We start from the raw sequence: 20,731 nt of genomic DNA on the forward strand, positions 1-20,731 counted from the left end.
GATTTTATTGTCCCTTTTGGGGATTTTGCAGCACTCATCACTATCAACTTTAATTGCATGGGGAAACCAGCAGTACGCTGTTGAAAACATCACCTTATTTCATGCAAGAAAGAAAAAGTCAAACATGTTTGGAATGTCACAAGGATAAGTAAATGATGAGAATTTTTGACTTCTGCAGAACACAAAAGATGTTTTAAATGTTTTAACTCTTTTTGGCCATACAATAAAAGTCTCATTGACTTGTATTGTATGAATCAATCAATCAATCAATCAATCAATCAATCAGTCAATAAAATAAAAGTGTCTTCTTTTGTGTTTGGCAGAAGAAAAAGTCATACAAGTTTGGAATGTCACAAAGGTGAGTAAAAAAAATTTTTTTTTTAGCATTTTTTGGGTGCACTGTACCTTTAAATCATTACAATCCAGAGTGTAACTCACTCCAATGAACACCTAAAGAGACCCAGCAGCAGGTGGAGGTCCATCTGTGAACCAGTCTGTGGCAGAAGTACAATGTTTGTCCCATTCTTCCATCTTTTTCCCCTTTCTAATCTCCCTCTCCTCTGAGGAACATTCCTTCACATCACATCCTGCTCCTAATCACAACAACGCCTCATCAAGCACACCTGGCCGTGTTCGGCGAAATGTCCACTGGTTCCCTGGCTGTGCCCACAGGACTGTGCCTGCTTTCATCATTTTTATGTAGGTCACTACCTAGAGCCACGCACCAGGATGCAATCTTCAGCTGCAGCCAGAACCAACCTAGTCATCTCATCATTCATTTCACTTTCTTCCAGTTTTTTGGCAGAGAAGTCACCCAAGGTCCTGGAAGTATCTAACGTTCTTGCAGTGAAACACAAAATAAAAATAAGCTGCTAGGAGAGAGAAACCATATAAAGTGAGCCTAACTACACAAACAAATAAACTAACAAGATCTTGTTGGATGCCAGAAAGGGATGTATCAACAAGGAAGATTGTCAGCATCAGGTCTATGTACAGGAGGTAATGGCATCCCCGGATGGAGGCCATTTTGTGCGACTCATATGGAGCCAGAGATGATGATTACAGTCACCTTTGTAATGGAGGAGGTGGATTCACCTGCTGGATGAAGACAGATGAGCTGACACTTCTCTCTATCCAAAAAGTGAGAGAGAGAAAAAGAATCAGGGAGAAAATGTGACCAGTGGGGGTTTGTGATGTTTTGGGGTGCTGTATAATACCCAAGTAACCTATACTTTCACTGCTTGAAAAAAAAAAAAAAAATCTTCTTTTCTGTTCCACAGAAGAAAAAACAAGTAATTCAGGTATGGAACGATATGAGGGTAATGATGACAGAATGTCCATTTATGGATAACTATCCCTTTAAGTGAAACTCCATGACCAGACCTCTAAAGAATAAAATGTCCCTCCCTTGATAGCTGAAGCTAATGCATTTAGTAAAGAACCATGTATCCATCAAATTCAGTAAGATATACATTTTTTGAAAAAACTATTGCAGATGATATTACAAAACAAACATCTTGTCCTGCAGCACTGGCTAAGCCTAGTATTTTTTTGTGACAGAGCTCTCTAGAGGCTAATCTGAATATGGAGTCACATGACTGTAAACGCTAACCCCCTTTCAACCGTGATTAATAAGTCATCACAGCAAACGTACCAGCGTATGCGTGTGTGAGCAAGCGCTGTCAAACAAATCAAAACTTCATAGCCTCTGACACAACATGGCGTTCCCACTAGCACACTTCTCCAAGCACTCAATTATATCTTCGACTTCTATTCAGTTGACGGCAGAATACACAGGAGATTTGAGCACGAGCGGAGTATGGAAAACCTCATTTTACTTCCAATCCCACTGATGTGCTTCTATTGAGTCAAAATTACATCTTCAACAGTTCAGCAAATATGACAGCAGCTTAAACAGCCCCAGTATTCATGTGCAGCGAGGCACCACTGGGAATATGATGCAAATACTCCATTTAAAGAAGAATTTCAATCTAGAGTTAATGTGGAAGTGGAAATGGAAACAGTAGGAAATATTTAGCGTGAACGTCTGCTCCTCATTTTCTCCGCCTTTCTTTTAGAGACAAAAGCTGTTTAAGACAAAAACATGTCTCAAAGTGACTCACAGACGAATCTTTCTCGCTCCGACTCTCTCGTCTTATCTGCTGATGTCTTTTTCTCCCTGCTATGTCATTCTAAAGCCTCCTGTGTTGTCATGCTTTTCCGCACTCCCTTTTTCACCTGACTGCCTCTTTTCGTCTTGCTTGCTGATGAATGGTAGGTGTCTGATTTCAGGAACAAGCTGGGAATGATTGTGATGTGTCATTTACAAAGGCAGGCAGTGATTTGTGTAATAGCATATATGTGTTTGGAAGAGGATGTGATGTAAAGTGGTGACCATTACTATGTTGACCAGGTCTGGGTCCAATTCTCAACCTGCGTTTTCACTCAGATAAAAACAGGATCAATCTTCCTAACAACACCCTTTACAGGAATGAAACAGCTGGACGTGGTGGAGACTCTAATTTGCAGGTAGAACCATGCATTACCGACCCCTTGCTGTCTGTCTGTATGTATATATGTATATATATATATATATATATATATATGTATATGTATATGTATATATATATATATATATATATATATATATACACTGTGTGTGTGTGTGTGTGTGTATATATATACACACACACACACACACACACACACTGTATACAGTATATATAAATGGATTTTAGAACTTAAATTAATAGTTATTTTACATCATCTTAAAATAATAATAAAAATATTTTCTTGCTTTACAACAGCGGTTCTCAATTCCAGTCCTCGCGCCCACATATTTATTTCTCTTATCGCTTCAGACATTTGTTCTATTCGAATGTAAGTGCCCAGCGAAGTGGACATCACAGGATATTCAGCCATGATTCTAGTTCGAAGCGAACGTATATGTTACATTCAAAGTGCATTGAAGTGTGCGAGAAGTGAATTTAAATTGATTTACAGAGGTATATTATGTCACACTCGTCCGTGTGTGAAGACGTTGTAAACTTCAACGGATTTACCCAGCTCAGGGAGTAGGGAGCAATGGACACTGTGTAGGGACCATGATATTCGGAACACAGTTCATGCACGGAGCTCAAAAAACTAAAACAATTCTCATCCAACATCAAAATATGACAGGAATTTTTCGTAATGCATGTGACATTCTCTGGTCACTCACCTGCACATTTGGTTCTGCTGATGAGGGGTGGTCCTGGTGGCCCCCTCCCACCCTCACCCGGCCGGGTGAGCAGCACACTGATATGGTACTCTGTATCTGGATCCAGGTGCCAGAGCTTATAGGTAACCATGTTAACTCCAAGGATCTCCGACCAAGGCGCCTGGCTGGCCCGATATTCGATTTCCCGACGGATGATGGGGCCATCGCCCAGAATGGAGTTTGTGTTTAGTTGAATGATCAAATATGTGGAGCCCGCTCTCAACAGCTGGGGCGGAGCAATGGGAGATGGAGGAACTGTGACGGAGAAATAAAGGAGATGATGGTAAAAATCTATTCAGGGAATGAAGAAAACATGTTAATACTTTAGCCCTTTTCAAGCAGCCCCCAGGAGAAATATATGAAAACTTTTTAAATACTCTAACCTGAATCTGTCTGATATCTTTCACCCAGTTTTTTAAGCTTATCGTGACCAGACACTGCTGACATGAGGTGAAAGAACATTTGCAGTTCAAATTGTACAACGTAAAAACACAAGGTCCAAGGGTTCAAATACCAATCTGGCCATGCACACTAAATCTCCAATAGCTGGTTCTTTCAAGTCCTCGAGGGAAAGTTATAAGTAAGTCAACAGATGTGCAAGCCTGTAGACTGTTGAAGAACCTCAGATACAAGGTCATGCTATTTAGCGTGAGCTTTTCATATCTGGCCCCCTGAGGAACTCGGCAGGCAGCTACATAGTAGCCACAATCTCACATTTGATTTGCAAGGTATAAAGTTCTTTAGATATATATTTAAACCCTGACTAATGACTAGAACTTCAAAGGGTCTTGAGTTATCAAACAATTAGTGAAAGAAATCGATTTGGAAGGAAGGAAGCGAGGGTCCAACGAATGAAAAGATATCAGCTCTGACTTTTTCCATGACTAATCTTCGGGTCTGCTGTGTCTGCAAGCTTTCTCTTTCAGGGCCAGCTGCAGATGGCAAATATCCAGCTAGGGACAGAGAAAGCCTCTCCTGGGAGGGATATGAGATGGCAGGGAATAATAAAGCTCATCTTGTCTGTCAGAGAAAGGCTCAGAGAATAATATAAAGTCAACTTAGACTCCGCTTTCATATGCGAAGAGACAAAAAACGGGCCGTCTCTGCGATTCTCCCTCTATCCAGCGTTGGTTAGGGCAGATGATTAATTTCACCCTGAGAAAGCTTCTTTCGCCAGAGTAAAGTTCAGTGTTACTGTGAAAAACAGATCTGAACCTTACTGACTGACTGAGAACAATTCTCATTAGCCCTCTGGCTCCTCTGCATTAGCCCTGTTGCTGTGTAATCTATGGGCCCATTGAGGAACAGTGAGTTGTGAAATGAGTTGATCAAGCTAATTAAAGGACTGATTAGCCTCTTGTTAATGGGGGCAAGCGTGGGAGGGCAGTTTGGAAAAGACAAGGAGAAGATCAGAGCGAAGGGAAGGGAAAACTAAGGTGAACGTAATGGGCTTGCGTCAATGTTGCCGTGCTAGCATGTGGGCCTATAGCTTTACGGACTCGTCTGGTGGGGCCAATCTGCCGTGCTTAACTGAGGTGTAGTAATGCATTTTAAATAGGACCTCCTGTCAAAGTAAAAGCCATCAGGAAGCAATGCCAATAACATGCTGCAGCGGGAATGCAGCTATAGTCTGAAATGGCTTTAAAGCTCTCTAACATAGAGACACAGATGCAAGCGGGTCTCATTATAAGTTGTGCTTCATATTGCGATGTTCCCAAGTGGATTATGCCTACAGCTTTGGTAAAAAAATATAATGATGAAGTTGTAATGAGTCAGTGTGACAAGTGCTACAAGAGCAAGTGCTTTATATCGAGCACTTTCCTGAACCATTTGATTAGTCAGTCCCCTAGAAACACTGCATGTCAAAATGAGTTTTGAATTTGATGACAAGATCTAGAGAACATTAGCAATTTTACCCCAGAATATAGTTACATTTAAGGCATTTAGCAGGCGCTCTTATCCAATCGCTTTAGCAAGAGAACCATACAAATTAGGAGGTTATCTGCCGGGAAAAGTAGTGCTACCTATACAACAAGGGCATTTTCTATAAGCAGAGAAAACAAAACAAAACTAAACTAAAAATTAAACTAAAATCATAACAAAACATGAAACAGAACAAAAAAACAGAACAAAACAAAACAAAAAACTATTTAAAAAACTAAAATTAAACTAAACAATTTAAAGAAAACAATAGAAAAGGGATAATGCCCATCTTCCAAGTTCACAACTGGTTCAAAAAACTTCTATTTTATTCTGTGATTTAGGTGTGAAGAAAGCAAAGTGCTTAGCCTTGCTGTAGGGGCTTTAGGGTTAAATAATAAACAGTGTGAGGGAGTACAAATAATTGAATAGCTAGACGTTTCTCTTTCAGGATCTCTGAGGGTATTACCTGTGATTTTTCATTTCTGGTTTGTTATGACTGCATTTAAAGAAAACAGCCTGAAGGTTTATAATGCTGTGCTTCTGGGTCACATTGTGGAATACAGTAAAGCCGTATTTCTAAACTCTCCGTAATCCGTGCTGCTACATCTATCAATAGGATTAGCATGGTGCTGTCTCATAACCTCTCTCAGTATGCCTTGAGGACAGATGTTGAATAACCCACGTGATTCATCCATCCCTATCCTTATTCCACCCCTGACTTCTCCTTTTGCTTAAGGGATATCAATCTGACCCGGTTTTACAGGTGGACACAGAAAGCTGCCACAGCAGGCTGATCGGCAGATGTCAAGTTATATGGTTGATTCAGAATTTAAATGGAAAGCTGAAATAAAAATTGTTATTATTTAATCCTCATGGTGTTCCAAACTTGTATGCTGTAAGCACAAAACAATACATTTTTAAAGAATCTTAGCTTTCCTAAATACCAACGGCTAAAAAAGTCTGCTACTACAACAGTCCACACATATTGTACATCCTTCTTACTAAACTGGCAATTTCAGGACAAAAGAGTGTAAGATGTGAGAATGCAAGGCTATAATGAAAAAAGAATACAATGACATGGATTTAGCCAGAATCCCATTATCTTGTGATGTGCACATTATGGGCAGTAAAACGAAGATTGAAAGGACAAAAGGAGGAAAGAAAACAAGCTCTTCACCTTTGACAATGAGTTCAGCAAAGTTGGAGACGCCGGAGCCTCTGGAGGACTGCGTGACGCAGCGGTAGAGGTCCTGCTCTGGCTTTTGGACGTCCTCCAGTTGAAAGGACACCGAGAAGCGATTGCGGCCCAAGTGCTTAACAGAACCACCTGAAGACACTTCACCATTGTGCTGCTAGAAAAGAAGAAAAACAAGAAAATGCTACAGCCTAGTCACCAAGCACATGCTGCCATGTACATAAACAATGAATGAGCAATGCACTTTTCTGGATGCTAGTCGTAGCGACAACAGAATACTTGGAGGGATAGATCCATTTGTCATTAAGCTCAGGACACAAATACTAAACAATAACCAAAACAACATTAAATTGCATTTGCCCAAATATATTACTTCTTGATGATGAAGTTATCAATTATGCGATTTATGTACACATATATATCATAGTGACAGACTGTCAAGGCACAAAAAATGCTAAAAACGCAACATAAAAGTAGTCCAAATGACTGGTTATTATAATAATATTAAGTTGCGCAAGTAACCTAACGTCTTCTTATAGGTGCGTGTGAGAAACAGACCTATATTTATGTAGTTGGTCTCTGACAATCAATAGTGAAAACATCAAAAGTTTGTGTATGCCCCACAACTGATAATAATATGCAAAATATAAATAAGCATATATTTAAAATTTTGCTATATATTTAAAATGACAAGATATGAGAAGTAGCAAAGATACATGATGGCACAGAACATTTTCAGGGAACAACTTTTTTTTTTAAATAATTTTTGGAGCTTGACAGCAGTGTCATTATTAAATTATTTAAAAATAAGTTTGTAAACTGAACTAAAATAAAATAAGATAAAATAAAATAAGGTCAAATACCAGAATTACTAAAACTGAAATACAAATAAGTTAAAGCAAAACAGCAACAAAAACTGAATACATAATAAAAAATACAATCTAATTTAAATCATTTCAAATATGAATAAATACTATAATTGTACATAAATAACACTAAAATAACTTCACTATTCACTTTCATTGTATGGAAAAGAGCAGCATGATTATCTGGGTTGGCTATAAATGGCAATATTTGCATTTAAAATTTGATTTAATTTGTGTAAGTGCAATGATGCAATTTCATTCAGATAAATGACAGTGAATAGCTTCAGTTTATTTTGAAAGATGAGCCATAAATGTTGGACACCAAAGTATGATTCATCTGAATAAGGACCAAAAATGAATAAGTCTTGAAAGTCTTGCATGTCACTGAGTATCAGGAATTGCTACGTGGAGCTTTGTGCGGCACCAGACACGTCTCTCACACAAAAGCCCACTTGATAACAGCAAGCTTTCACTGCGGCTCAGGTAATTTAAGCGAGACAGTGGTGTGAATAGCACCCATCCAAGATGTCAACGCATTCCCTTTTTCCCTTTTCTGAATACCAAGGACACAAAATGAGCACTGAGTGCGCACTCATACTAACGGAAAGCACTTCGAGAAGGAGGTCTGCGGCTGATACACAACTATGTGTGTTTGTTTATTATGGGGCTGCTAAAGTGTTTAGGCTTTCAATGTGGTTCAAGACCACACAAACCAGACCTGAATGCAGGGGTAAATGTGTGGGCAATGGCTGAAAATTTGAGGTTTGCATAAAACAAAGCCAAATGTACAATCATCTGGCTTTGAGAGCCACTCGGTCTTTATTCAACCTAGCAATCACATTCAGTGAACTGCCAGACAGGCAAACATGTAGGATAAACATAGGAGAGCTGTGGACAATCTGTTCTGGACTAAGCGTGCCACGCATTACTGATGTATTTGACCCATGCGTTTGTCTGGTATTAGCTGACACACTTGATAAAAAATGACTAATATAATTAGGAAAAAAAGTCAAAAGCACTAAAATGTATTTAATCAAGTTACTATAATATATACTTTTTTTTTTTTTTAATAATACACACAATTTTACTATTTATGCACTACCATTCAAAGGTTTGAGGTTTGTAAGATTTATAAAATGTAATGTTTTTGAAAGACATCTCTAATGCTCACCAAGACTGAATTTATTCAATCAAAAATACATTAAATATATAAAACATTATTTTACTAAAATTTAACTATTCATTTTGAATATATTTTCAAATCTAATTATGCTGATTTTGTATTTAAGATCTATTTCCTATCAATGTTGAAAACATTTGTAGTGTTTGATATTATTGTGGAAACTTTCCTTTTTTCGGTTTCTTTGATGAATATATAATTAGAACAGCATATATTAGACAAAGATTGATCAATTTAATGTATCATTACTAAATAAAATTACATTTTTTAAAATTTCCCCAAAAAACACTGTATTTACCTCAAACCTGTGAAAAGAAGTGTTTATATATAATTAAAATAACATAAAATAATAAATGCAAACAATTATTTAAATGACATTAAGACAGTTATACAATGTAAGATATTCAGGTCTCCAAATGTCATCCTGTAATGGACCACGGCTGCTAAATAAATAAATATTTACTGAGCATAATATCCATGATAAAAGACAGAAGTAGTAAGAAAACATCCATATAAAACGGAAATGAAGCTGTAGAGTCATATCTCCTGCGATGTTTGGGAGGAATAAGCACTTCAGAGGGTTTGAGGACATTGATTATTGCAGAATCTTGTGTTGCTGTGACAGCTTGCAACCACAGGCATCTGTCCTTGACCTTGATGTGACAATCACTCATTTGATTTAATTCCACCTTTCATGCCAGAAACGTCAGCTCTCTGAAGACAGTGGGAAATGTTCCTTCCAAACACAACGTTACAGCCTAAAAATGCTCCCAGAACAATACTATTATATCACGAACGGTGAAGAGGTTTAGCTCTAAATGGCTTTGGATAAAAACTAAATGACAAAGAGAAGGAATTCTGATTTCATAAACATGGCCTTTCTGATTTCATCTGAGGGACAAGAGTAGTTTTAAGACCAAATCAATTTGAACAAAGGTGCTCCTAAAATTCACTTTTTAAACATTAACATTCAGGTGCTTTGAGCCAGTTTGGTGCAATAATTTTGTTGACTAGTAGCAAGTCACAACTTTAGCCTTTGACCGATTATTATTGAATTTGACAAAACCTGATTATTCTCACTAAAAACTAAAAATCTACTGTATGCTCACCTCCAAAAGAAACTTCTCTGCTTCATTGGGACGTCCAGCTGCCACACACTGGAAAGTGGCATTTTCTCCAGCGTTGACCTCCACATCCCCGAGACGGGAAAAATGAGGGGCTTTATCTGAACATAAAGATAATAATAGAAAATATTATAAAGTGGGAGCAGAGAACCATTCATTAGCATACAATACCATTAGGAAGTTTGGGATCAGAAAGATTTTTTTTAAAAGAAATTAATACTTTTATTCAGCAATTAATTAAAAGTGACAGTGAAGACATTTATAATAGTGTAGTAATGACGGCTGAAATTACTATTATAGGAATAAATTATTTTTTTAAATGTATTTTATTTTAAATTGTAACAATATTGCATAATATTAAAGTTTTTATTTCTGTATTTTTTTTTTAATCAAATAAATGCAACCTTGATGCTAATTATACTTCTTTCAAAAACATTTAACAATGTAAACTTTTTCTGACAGATTTTCTGTTTTAGTACACATCAAACAGAGAGAATAACATAGATCTACAACAAGAGACTCACATTCACAGTAAAAAGAAAAAATGAAAAACAACTAACAAACAGACCCTAAACTTTTAAACATAGTCCACAATGATACAAACCCCACTTTTACACTGGTTAACCTGCTTAAAAGTCAATATTGGCCTCTCTTTATACATGCTTCTTATATGAACATGGAAAATATTTTTCTTCAACTCCACGTCTGAACCAACAGGTTCTATTCTGGCACTTTTTATGATCCCACCCTACATTTTTCTATTTAAATACTCAAACATATCATATTTCTGAAGTAAAATGCATTGCGAATGTCATTTCACACAGACTTCAAACTAGGGCTGTATACCTTGGAGAACCTGGCGATACGATACATACCTCGATACACAGGTCACGATTCGATACGTACCTCGATACAGAGCTGTCTCGATACGATTTGATACAATGTGACACGATTCGATACGATTCAATAAAAATACATGGGCCAGAGCCAATTAGTTAATGCTGAACACATTTACTCAACAAACAGAACTCTGCATTTTTCTTCAATTTATTGAAGACAAAAGTGCAGGGCTTGACGCTTACCTATTCCCCAACGAGCACATGTGCTTCTAAGTCAAAAAATTTAGGAGCGCATTAAAAACATTTAGGGGCGCAATGCAAATTTTTCTAATTAGGTGTTTTAGCTTAATAAGGGGATACAAAGAGACATTTACAAGCACCATTATTTAATTTATCAGAATACAGAAAGTACACAAGGTTTTTAAATAATTTTACTTCAGACACCATTTAATAGGCTAATTATGTAATTAGTTATAATCCTATTAAATGTGTCGGTATAAAATTTTCACAATAATCATTGAAGCTTTTGTCACGGTATATGTTTTTGTTTTTAAATCACAATATATAATTTCTAAGTGAAAAAAAGTGTTGTCGTCCTAACAGGTTAAATAACTTTATTAAAGATAATTTACTAAAATACTTTTATAAAAAATACATAAAAATATAAAGTAAACAAGTGTTTCAAGATTAGAGTGCAAAAGATTGTTCAAATGAACGAAAGAACAATAGGTAAGTAAGTCCCATTTGTTAACATTAGTTAAAGCAGGTTAACATTAACTAAAAATGTGCAATAACTAATTGTTGCAGTAGTTAATATTCTTTGTTAATGTTGATTAATAAAAAAATACAACTATGTTAGTTAATGTTAGCTCCATTGAATTATATTAAGACAACTTTTGATTTTATAATGTATTATTAAAAGTTGAAATTAAGATAGCATTATTAATAAATGCAGTCATTGTTTTTTTCATGTTAACTAATGGAACTTGTGTTACTGAACAATAATAACGAATCAGTCGTTGATATATAGATAGGCCCACTGTTCTCTATTATAGATCAGTGCATGGGCCATGTTTTAGCTTAGAAACAATGTTTGAAAATAAATAGCTCATTAAGTCTTTAAGTAAGAATTATTTGAGGCTATTGTGAAGATTAAAGCGAATATAAATATCTAAATGACTGAGTGTGAAACATTATTTACACAGTTTTTGGAAAGTAGCGCAGCTGATTTGTTTACTGGGTTACCGGGGTAACGGCAGCGGCAGCGCCCTCTAGTGGCGAATGTGCGTCATTCAGCGCGTCTTCACTTTAACTCGCTCCGCTTTTCTTCTCATCTGTGCTCATTTAAATTAAACCGTTGCCTTTTTAAAGTTCTAAAGTAATCATATGAGGCTGCATCGCAATTTGTCCATAAATAAACAGAATAAATTAATACGTTTGTTATAGGCTACTGTATAAGTTAGGCTGTTTTGTATTTTGTTTTGTATTCGCACTTGTGCTCCTAAATAGATTTTCCAGTTCGCACACATCTATTTTTAGTCGCAAATGCGAGTGAAATGCTCGCACTGTCGAGCCCTGAAGTGCATTATAACAAAGTGCATTTTGCTTAAATATTTGCAACTTTAAGTGCTCTGATTAATTGTACACAAATTGTATTAATCTGGAAATTACCACAAGTCAACATTTAACTTTCCAAGGGTACAGTCTGAGCTCACACAAGCACAAAATCTTCTTCTTATTCTTAACTTCTTATTAAATCTTCTTATAATTCTTTTTTGTGACACCATGTACTGCCATAACATATTTCACTATGAAATCACTTAAATGCTACATCTTGCTTTAACATTTTCCATGAGTTTTTTGAAACTCGCGGGCGCCGCTGCGCCCCCTAATGGCTGGGCGGTGTATCGATACTAAGGGCTAGAATATCGATACTGTATCTTTTTTTATTATATCGGTATGTATCTAAGAATCGATATTTTGAGCACACCCCTACTTCAAACACAAGGAGGCGATCTCTTAGTGGCCAGAAATGTTGATTTGTTCCAGTTTGATTGGCTAGTTAATCGTTGTGAAATTGTTCCACATATGGGATGTTTTCTTGCGTGCATGTGAGACACAAGGTCTAGATGATCTTGCTCCAGCACACATGGTTCTTGGTCCTTCAAACGTAATCGATTTTTGTAAGGTCTCAGTTCAACTAAAATGCAATATGGCCATTTGAATTTAAAAGTCATAATTATTCATTTGAAGGTATTTTTTGTAACTGAATATATAGAATTGGGGATTAGACAGGATAAAAAGAGAAAAAAGAAGTAGATAAATAGCACAGAAAAAAATAAAGGAATACTTTATTGATCCCCACAAGAAAATACAGGTGCAGGATTGCTGTAAGATGCAATTCAATGTATACAATAACACCCCAATGAAGAGACATAGCACTGTCAAGATATTACATATATAGTCTGCACATATATTGCATAATACTCTGTATAAAGAAACCAATTTCAGAGCATGATGGTGGTGGAGGAGATAACACTCATTCAAGTACTGAAAGTCTACAGGAAGGTTGACAAGCAAAAAGTAAAAAAGGTAAACAGACAAATACTGTGGCTGTATTCTATCTGGCGCACACTAGCTCTAGTTGCAGATGCGTAAATGAAACTTTTTAGGATTTCTTTCTTTCTTTAAACCAGTTAATTGAATGGGTGTCAGATGTAAAAAGGCCCTCAGGCAACACGAATAGCTTCATGTGGTAGTTAACACTGTTTAGTCTCAGATAGCAGAGAGCTCCTATGGGAACTGCAGCCAGCCCTGCACATCTGACAGTCTGATTGTTACTTAAACAGTGTATGGTTTATGTATAATTTAATATTATGAACTACTGAACTGTTTCTATTTGCGTGGGGATAAGAGACAAAACTCACTCTCACTGCTCCGACATAAAAACTGCATGAATATTTTATTAAAGATTAAAATGCAAACTCATAGGCCATACAAGATGTAGATAAGTTTGCTTCTTCGTCTAAACAGATTTGGAGAAATTTAGCACTACATCACCAATGCTCACCAATGGATCCTCAGCAGTGAATGGGTGCCGTCAGAATGAGAGTTCAAACAGCTGATAAAAACACCATAACAATCCACAAGAAATTCACACCCCTCCAGTCTATCAATTAAAGTCTTATGAAGTGAAAAGCTGCACGTTTGTAATAAACAAATCCATCATTAAGGCTACCAATTCATAATCCTTAATAACACTTCCTCCAGTGAAAATGTCTATTTCCCTTTGTCTTCTCAAATCTAAATCCACAAACATATTTGTTTAGAAATGATTTCGAAAATGTCTTCATGGATTTATTTATTACAAATATGTTTATTACACAACATTAATTGATGGACTGGAGTCATGTGGATTTTTGTGATGTTTTTAACAGCTGTTTAAACTCATTGTGACAGCACCCCATTCACTGCAGAGGATCTATTGGTGAGCAAGCGATTTCTGTTCTGATGAAGAAACTCATCTACATCTTGAATGTACTGAGGAACAATATTTTTTTTTTAGCAAACGTTCATTTTTTGGGTGAACTAGCCTACTCCTAAAGACTTTAGTTTCCATTAAATCTTTTTGTCTGTGTCATTCCATAACAATCTCCAATGTAAATTTGTTTAAATTTGAGCTAATTTCCATATGACGCAGTAATGGTTGGATAAAAGAAGCATAATAATCTTACAGTAGGTTTCATAACAAGGATGTCTTGCTTAGATTTGCAGGCCTGTTTTGGAGTTCTAAATCATTTAGCTTTCTGTAACCACAGGGCTTTCCTCCTCTGTGGCAACAGCTTCCTGCTTGAGCAGGATGTATATAAAATCACCGTAAACCGCCTACCCACACTGCACACATCTGAAATCTGTCAATCAAAGCAGATAAGCAGGTTATGAGGTTTGATATAACAGAGGATGCGGTTTTGTACATGCACCCTGAGCTTGTATTATTTATCCTCTTTGTAAAACCAGGCCAGAGACCCAGGCTACATTGTTTGTAGTCCACAGGTGGTCACATGTTCGGTGGAAATACCACTGTGTGATGCTCAGTTCGTGTTTTTATGAGCCAACATGAATCACAAGGCAAAAAAGTATGAAAAGATACTGAAAATCTGTTATGTGCTGCAGCAAACATGTTTAAATATTATATTTGTATCCTAAAGTCTTTAAATACTACATATTGCAGTTACCCCAAAACTAAAGTTATGAAAAAACATAACTGTGTGGAGAATAAAAAAGTAAAGAGACCACACCCTCTCTTAAATCACAGAGAAATCTTCTCTCTTTCTACTCTATTTGCCTTCCTTTCCTTTTTGACTTGTCTTGCCAAATGGTGATTTCCGCAGTCTGGAGCAATGCCACTCTCGACAATGTGTGTCCAGGTCCTGATGAGAGTTTTAATTATTTAATGTGCACAGTGGGGCTTAGATGATGCCATCTGCCGCCTGCAGGAAGTGGGGAGGGGGGCGAAGGAAGAGGGTGTTAGGAGACTCAGCAGAGATGAGCTTTCATGACCACAGCATCTGTTGATTTGCTTGTTTGGAATTGCACTTTATTACCATCTAATAGTACTTTGTCAGTTTTCTCTGTTTAAATATGTATAAATATCATTACAGTTTTATGAAGCCTTAGAAGCGTTAAGATGTCCCTCAGAGGTTGTGAAAAGGACTGTTAACTTTGAGCAAAGACCGCATCTCTGCGGTATGTCACCTATCCCTATCGGCTGGTCACTAAAATGCATTTCAGCACATTTAGTAACAATTACAGCTGATAATTGTGCTGTCGGAGCCTTTTGAATTTGCCTTAAAAAAGGCTTGCAGCTCTCAAATAAATATACAGGCATGCTGTTATCGTATGAGGCAGCTTGTTTTAATAAAAGCCAGTCAGATAAGGGAAAATTCACTAAGAATGAATTGCAGTCGCTGTGTCATTTATTTACATGCACAGTCTGCATAGTTCTAGCACCCGAATCACTAAAGAAATTGTGCAAATTAGACACGAACATGGCCTAAAATGCAATATGCATGACAAATTCTAAATTTATGAATTTACAGGTTGATTCTGGCTATCTGGTTTGGGAGAATTCAGCAGTATACTGCAATCTGACGTACTTTACTTTCATTATACTACTGAGATCTAAACACCTGAATCAACTCTTAAAAATCCAACACACTTTAAAAGACCACTAACAACACTCTCGTCTAACATTTATCACCATTTGATAAAATGATGCCAAGATCAATAGGAAAATGCACAAAGACATATTTACTAGCTGCTTTCCGATGTTACTTGTAGCAGAAAACAGTCTTATGCTCACCAAGGCTGCATTTATTCAAATTCAGCAAAACAGTAATACCTTAAATATGAATGCAAGTTAAAATAAATGTGTGTGTGTTTGTATATATATATATATATATATATATATATATATATATATATATATATATATATATATATATATATATTAGGGCTGTATACCTTGGAGAACCTGGCGATACGATACATACCTCGATACAGAGCTGTCTCGATACGATTTGATACAATGTGACACGATTCGATACGATTCAATAAAAATACATGGGCCAGAGCCAATTACTTAATGCTGAACACATTTACTCAACAAACAGAACTCTGCATTTTTCTTCAATTTAATGAAGACAAAAGTGCATTATAACAAAGTGCATTTTGCTTAAATATTTGCAACTTTAAGTGCTCTGATTAATTGTACACAAATTGTATTAATCTGGAAATTACCACAAGTCAACATTTAACTTTCCAAGGGTACAGTCTGAGCTCACACAAGCACAAAATCTTCTTCTTATTATTCTTAACTTCTTATTAAATCTTCTTATAATTCTTTTTTGTGACACCATGTACTGCCATAACATATTTCACTATGAAATCACTTAAATGCTACATCTTGCTTTAACATTTTCCATGAGTTTTTTTGAAACTCACGGGAGCCGCTGCGCCCCCTAATGGCTGGGCGGAGTATCGATACTAAGGGCTAGAATATCGATACTGTATCTTTTTTTATTATATCGGTATGTATCTAAGAATCGATATTTTGAGCACACCCCTAATATATATATATTAGGGGTAACCTTGTAACACTAACGAGTCACATGACACCGGGGAGAGAAAATGGCTAATTGGGCCCAATTTGGACATTTTCACTTAGGGGTGTACTCACTTTTGTGGCCAGCGGTTTAGACATTAATGGCTGTGTTGAATTATTTTGAGGGAACAGCAAATTTAAACTGTTATACAAGCTGTACACTCACTACTTTACATTGTAGCAAAGTGTCATTTCTTCAGTGTTGTCTCATGAAAATATATAATAAAATATTTACAAAAATGTGAGGGTGCACTTCTGTGAGATACTGTATATATATATATATATATATATATATATATATATATATATATATATATATATATATATATATATATATACACACACACATATATACATTCACCGGCCACTTTATTAGATAAACCTGTTCAATTGCTTGGTAACAAATTGCTAATCAGCCAATCACATGGCATCAGAATGGGGAAGAAAGGGGATTTAAGTGACTTTGAACGTGGAATGGCTGTTGGTGCCTGACGGGCTGGTCTGAGTATTTCAAAAACTGCAATTTTCATGCACAACCATCTCTAGGGTTTACAGAGAATGGTCCGAGAAAGAGAAAATATCCAGTGAGCGGCAGTTGTGTGGACGAAAATGCCTTGTTGATGTCAGAGGTCAGAGGAGAATGGGCAGACTGGTTAGAGATGATAGAAAGGCAACAGTAACTCAAATAACCACTCGTTACAACCAAGGTATGCAGAATACCATCTCTGAACGCACAACACGTCGAACCCTGAAGCAGAAGACCACACTGGGTGCCGCTCCAGTCAGCTAAGAACAGGAATATGAGGCTACAATTCGCACAGGCTCAACAAAATTGGACAACAGAAGATTGGAAAAATGTTGCCTGGTCTGATGAGTCTCGATTTCTGCTGCGACATTCAGTAGGGTCAGAATTTGACGTAAAGAACATGAAAGCATGGATCCATCCTGCCTTGTCTCAATGGTTCAAGCTGCTGGTGGTGGTGTAATGGTGTGGGGGATATTTTCTTGGCACACTTTGGGCCCCTTAGTACCAACTGAGCATCATTTAAACGCCACAGCCTACCTGAGTATTGTTGCTGACCATGTCCATCCCTTTATGACTACAGTGTACCCATCTTCTGATGGCTACTTCCAGCAGGATAATGCACCATGTCACAAAGCTCAAATCATCTCAGACTGGTTTCTTGAACATGATAATGAGTTCACTTTACTCAAATGGCCTCCACAGTCACCAGATCTCAATCTAATGGAGCACCTTTGGGATGTGGTGTAATGGGAGATTCACATCATGGATGTGCAGCCGACAAATCTGCAGCAACTGCGTGATGCTATCATGTCAATATGGACCAAAATCTCTGAGGAAGGTTTCCAACACCTTGTTGAATCTATGCCACGAAGAATTAAGGCAGTTCTGAAGGCAAAAGGGGGTCCAACCCGGTACTAGCAAGGTGTACCTAATAAAGTGGCCAGTGAGTATATATATATATATATAAACCATGAAACCATGTTTTTTCAAGGATTCTTTGATAAATAAAGTTCTATAGAACAACATTTACTGGAAACATAAATATTTTATAACATAAATGACCTTACTCTCACTTTTGATCAGATTAATGCACGCTTGATAAATAAAAGCATTATTTTTTTCAAAAGAAATCTTACTATAATTAAACAGAAGTCTAAAAAGCTGAAAAGAATGACAATCACTTAACAGCACATTAGAACCTTTTTAAAACTAAATTAAAGGTGGTTGGTGAAAAAGAAATGGTACAAATGATTCATCCCTTAAAGTCTCTTTCTGACACAAATCACCAACATTGAAAACAAAACAGCATCCAATTGACATCCAATCCTACCATTTATGTAAATCATACATACAAAATATTTTAATAAACACCAGTCATCACTACTAACCATTACAAACTAAACGGGGGCAGTCGTGGCTTAATGGATAGAGAGTTGGACTTGTAACCTGAAGATCGTGAGTTCGAGTCTCAGGTCCGGCAGGGATTGTAGGTGGGGGAGTGAATAACCAACACTCTCTCCACCCTCAATACCACGACAGAGGTGAGACCCTTGAGCAAGGCACCAAACCCCCAACTGCTCCGCCGGGCGCCGCAGCTAACTACAGTTAGCATATAAAATCAAATATCTAGCTCTGCTGGATTAGGGACGTTTAAATGATTTCTACTCTCCCCCTGGGCAGTAAAAGACATCACAGCTCCGTACACTGAGTGTCTTAACTGCACTGGAGGGCCGAACACATCACACACTCCCTCACAACAACTCCTCCCTACTCTGATCTGTTTGTTTTCTACCATGTCCGGCAGCTAGCAGGCTATGTCAGCATGCCAGCAGAGTTCACGTTCCCGCTAACTAATGCGGTACATATGCAGCATACTGATACACGCATTGCATAAATGTTGAATGTAGCACCAGCATAGTGCAAATGGAGACTTGCTTAAGTCTCCTGCTTATCAGATTTTTCTCTTGAGAAAAAGATCTTACTAATCTGTTACGTGTCTCATTTAGTTGCTTGTCTATTACATTATCCAAACGACAAACTTTTTTGAACTTTGCACTGATGAAAAATTCATATTACAAAAATCATGCTACAGACGTTGTATAAGCTTAAAAAGCAGACCTAAAATTGGAATGAAGTGTGACGGGGCTGCATAAAAAACTTGTTCCTGAGACTTTTCACACAAGATGGAAACTAGATCTTTTCATCATCAAAGTAACAATGTAGCTGTACCCTGCTGAGCTAAAAGCCAAAAGCCAGTGTAGAGACTGAAACAAGGATGAAAGGTGAATTTGGGTACAAAAGTGTCTTTGATATCCAAATTATGTGTGCTTACAGATCCACCAAGAGAATCTGTGTGGAACTGGACATGCATAGGAAAATGTACTTCAGAAAGTTGTACGGTATAAGAGAGCAATGTAAGTCTCGATGCGTCACTGCTGAAAGAAGTGAGCTTCATGTTAGAAAAACTTCTGGAAACTAGTGGTTCAACTATCTGGATTTTGACAATGGTTGATGCCAATATCTAGACTGCATGCTGGCAATATACATTTATTGAACAATTAATATAATTTATTATATATTTGTGCTGTCAATTGATTAAAAAAACTAATTTTGTCTGTATAATCATGATTAATCACACCTAAAATTTGTAAATAAATATATTTTTACATTGAATCTTCAAATTATCGTAGAAGCAGCATTAAGGCAGTATATTTTAAATACTTAATTATAAATGGGTATCACAGATAACAGTACTTATACTGATGTATTTTTATCGATTTCTGTGGATAAAATGAGTAAATATAGACATTCAGCGGTTACAGAACATTAAATATTAAACATTAACTTATAATTTAAGTTAACTTAAAACAATCTTCACATAAAAACATTATAATGAATGTCACATTTATGAGCCTTTAATATAGTACTGTATGTTGTATATGTGACCCTGGACCACAAAACCAGTCATAAGTAGCACAGGTATATTTGTAGCAATAGTCAACAATACATTTCATGGGTCAAAATTGCAGATTTTTCTTTTATGCCAAAAATCATTAGGATATTAAGTAAAGATCATGTACCATGAAGATATTTTGTAAATTTCCTACTATAAATATATCGAAAAGTAATTTTTGGTTAGTAATATGCATTTCTAAGAACTTCATTTGGACAACTTTAAAGGCGACTTTATTTTTCTCAATATTTTTTATAAATTTTTTTTTGCTCCCTCAGATTCCAGATTTTCAAATGGTTGTATCTCAGCCAAATATTGTCCTATCCTAACAAACCATACATCAATAGAAAGCTTATTTATTATTTTTGTATTAAAAAAAATGTATCCTTATGACTGGTTTTGTGGTCCAGGGTCACATATATTAATACAGTGACGTTTCTGTCTATGTCAGTATACTCTTTCTGTTCAAGTTTATTTTGAACATTCATTTTCACAATAAATAAGAAAATTACTAGTTAAAACATTTGGTATCAGTATTTGAATGTGAAAAGCGGTCCTCTTGATACAATGTCAGTGTCACAAATATTTACACTTGTCTTAATCACTGCTACAAGCATGCTACTGACAGGACCATTGGCAATAATGTCCCAATATTGGTCTCTCTTTCATAAACACAACGTTTCATCTGTTCTTGCTCTAATTT

General features: G+C 36.5%; 1 protein-coding gene across 1 annotated transcript in view; it reads right to left on the minus strand.

The window, feature by feature from the left end:
• The window catches only part of LOC306878130 (receptor-type tyrosine-protein phosphatase U), a gene marked incomplete at both ends in the record, with an annotated part of 236,959 nt that overhangs the window by 75,626 nt on the left and 140,602 nt on the right, over nt 1-20,731 (minus strand). The window contains 3 exons of the mRNA XM_079430263.1: nt 3,221-3,514; nt 6,360-6,534; nt 9,533-9,648. Of these exons, the coding sequence (XP_079286389.1) occupies nt 3,221-3,514; nt 6,360-6,534; nt 9,533-9,648 (585 nt within the window). The remainder of the gene's footprint in view (nt 1-3,220; nt 3,515-6,359; nt 6,535-9,532; nt 9,649-20,731) is intronic.

This window comes from Barbus barbus (genome assembly GCF_936440315.1).
Source record: "Barbus barbus genome assembly, chromosome: 12".
Lineage (NCBI taxonomy): Eukaryota > Metazoa > Chordata > Actinopteri > Cypriniformes > Cyprinidae > Barbus > Barbus barbus.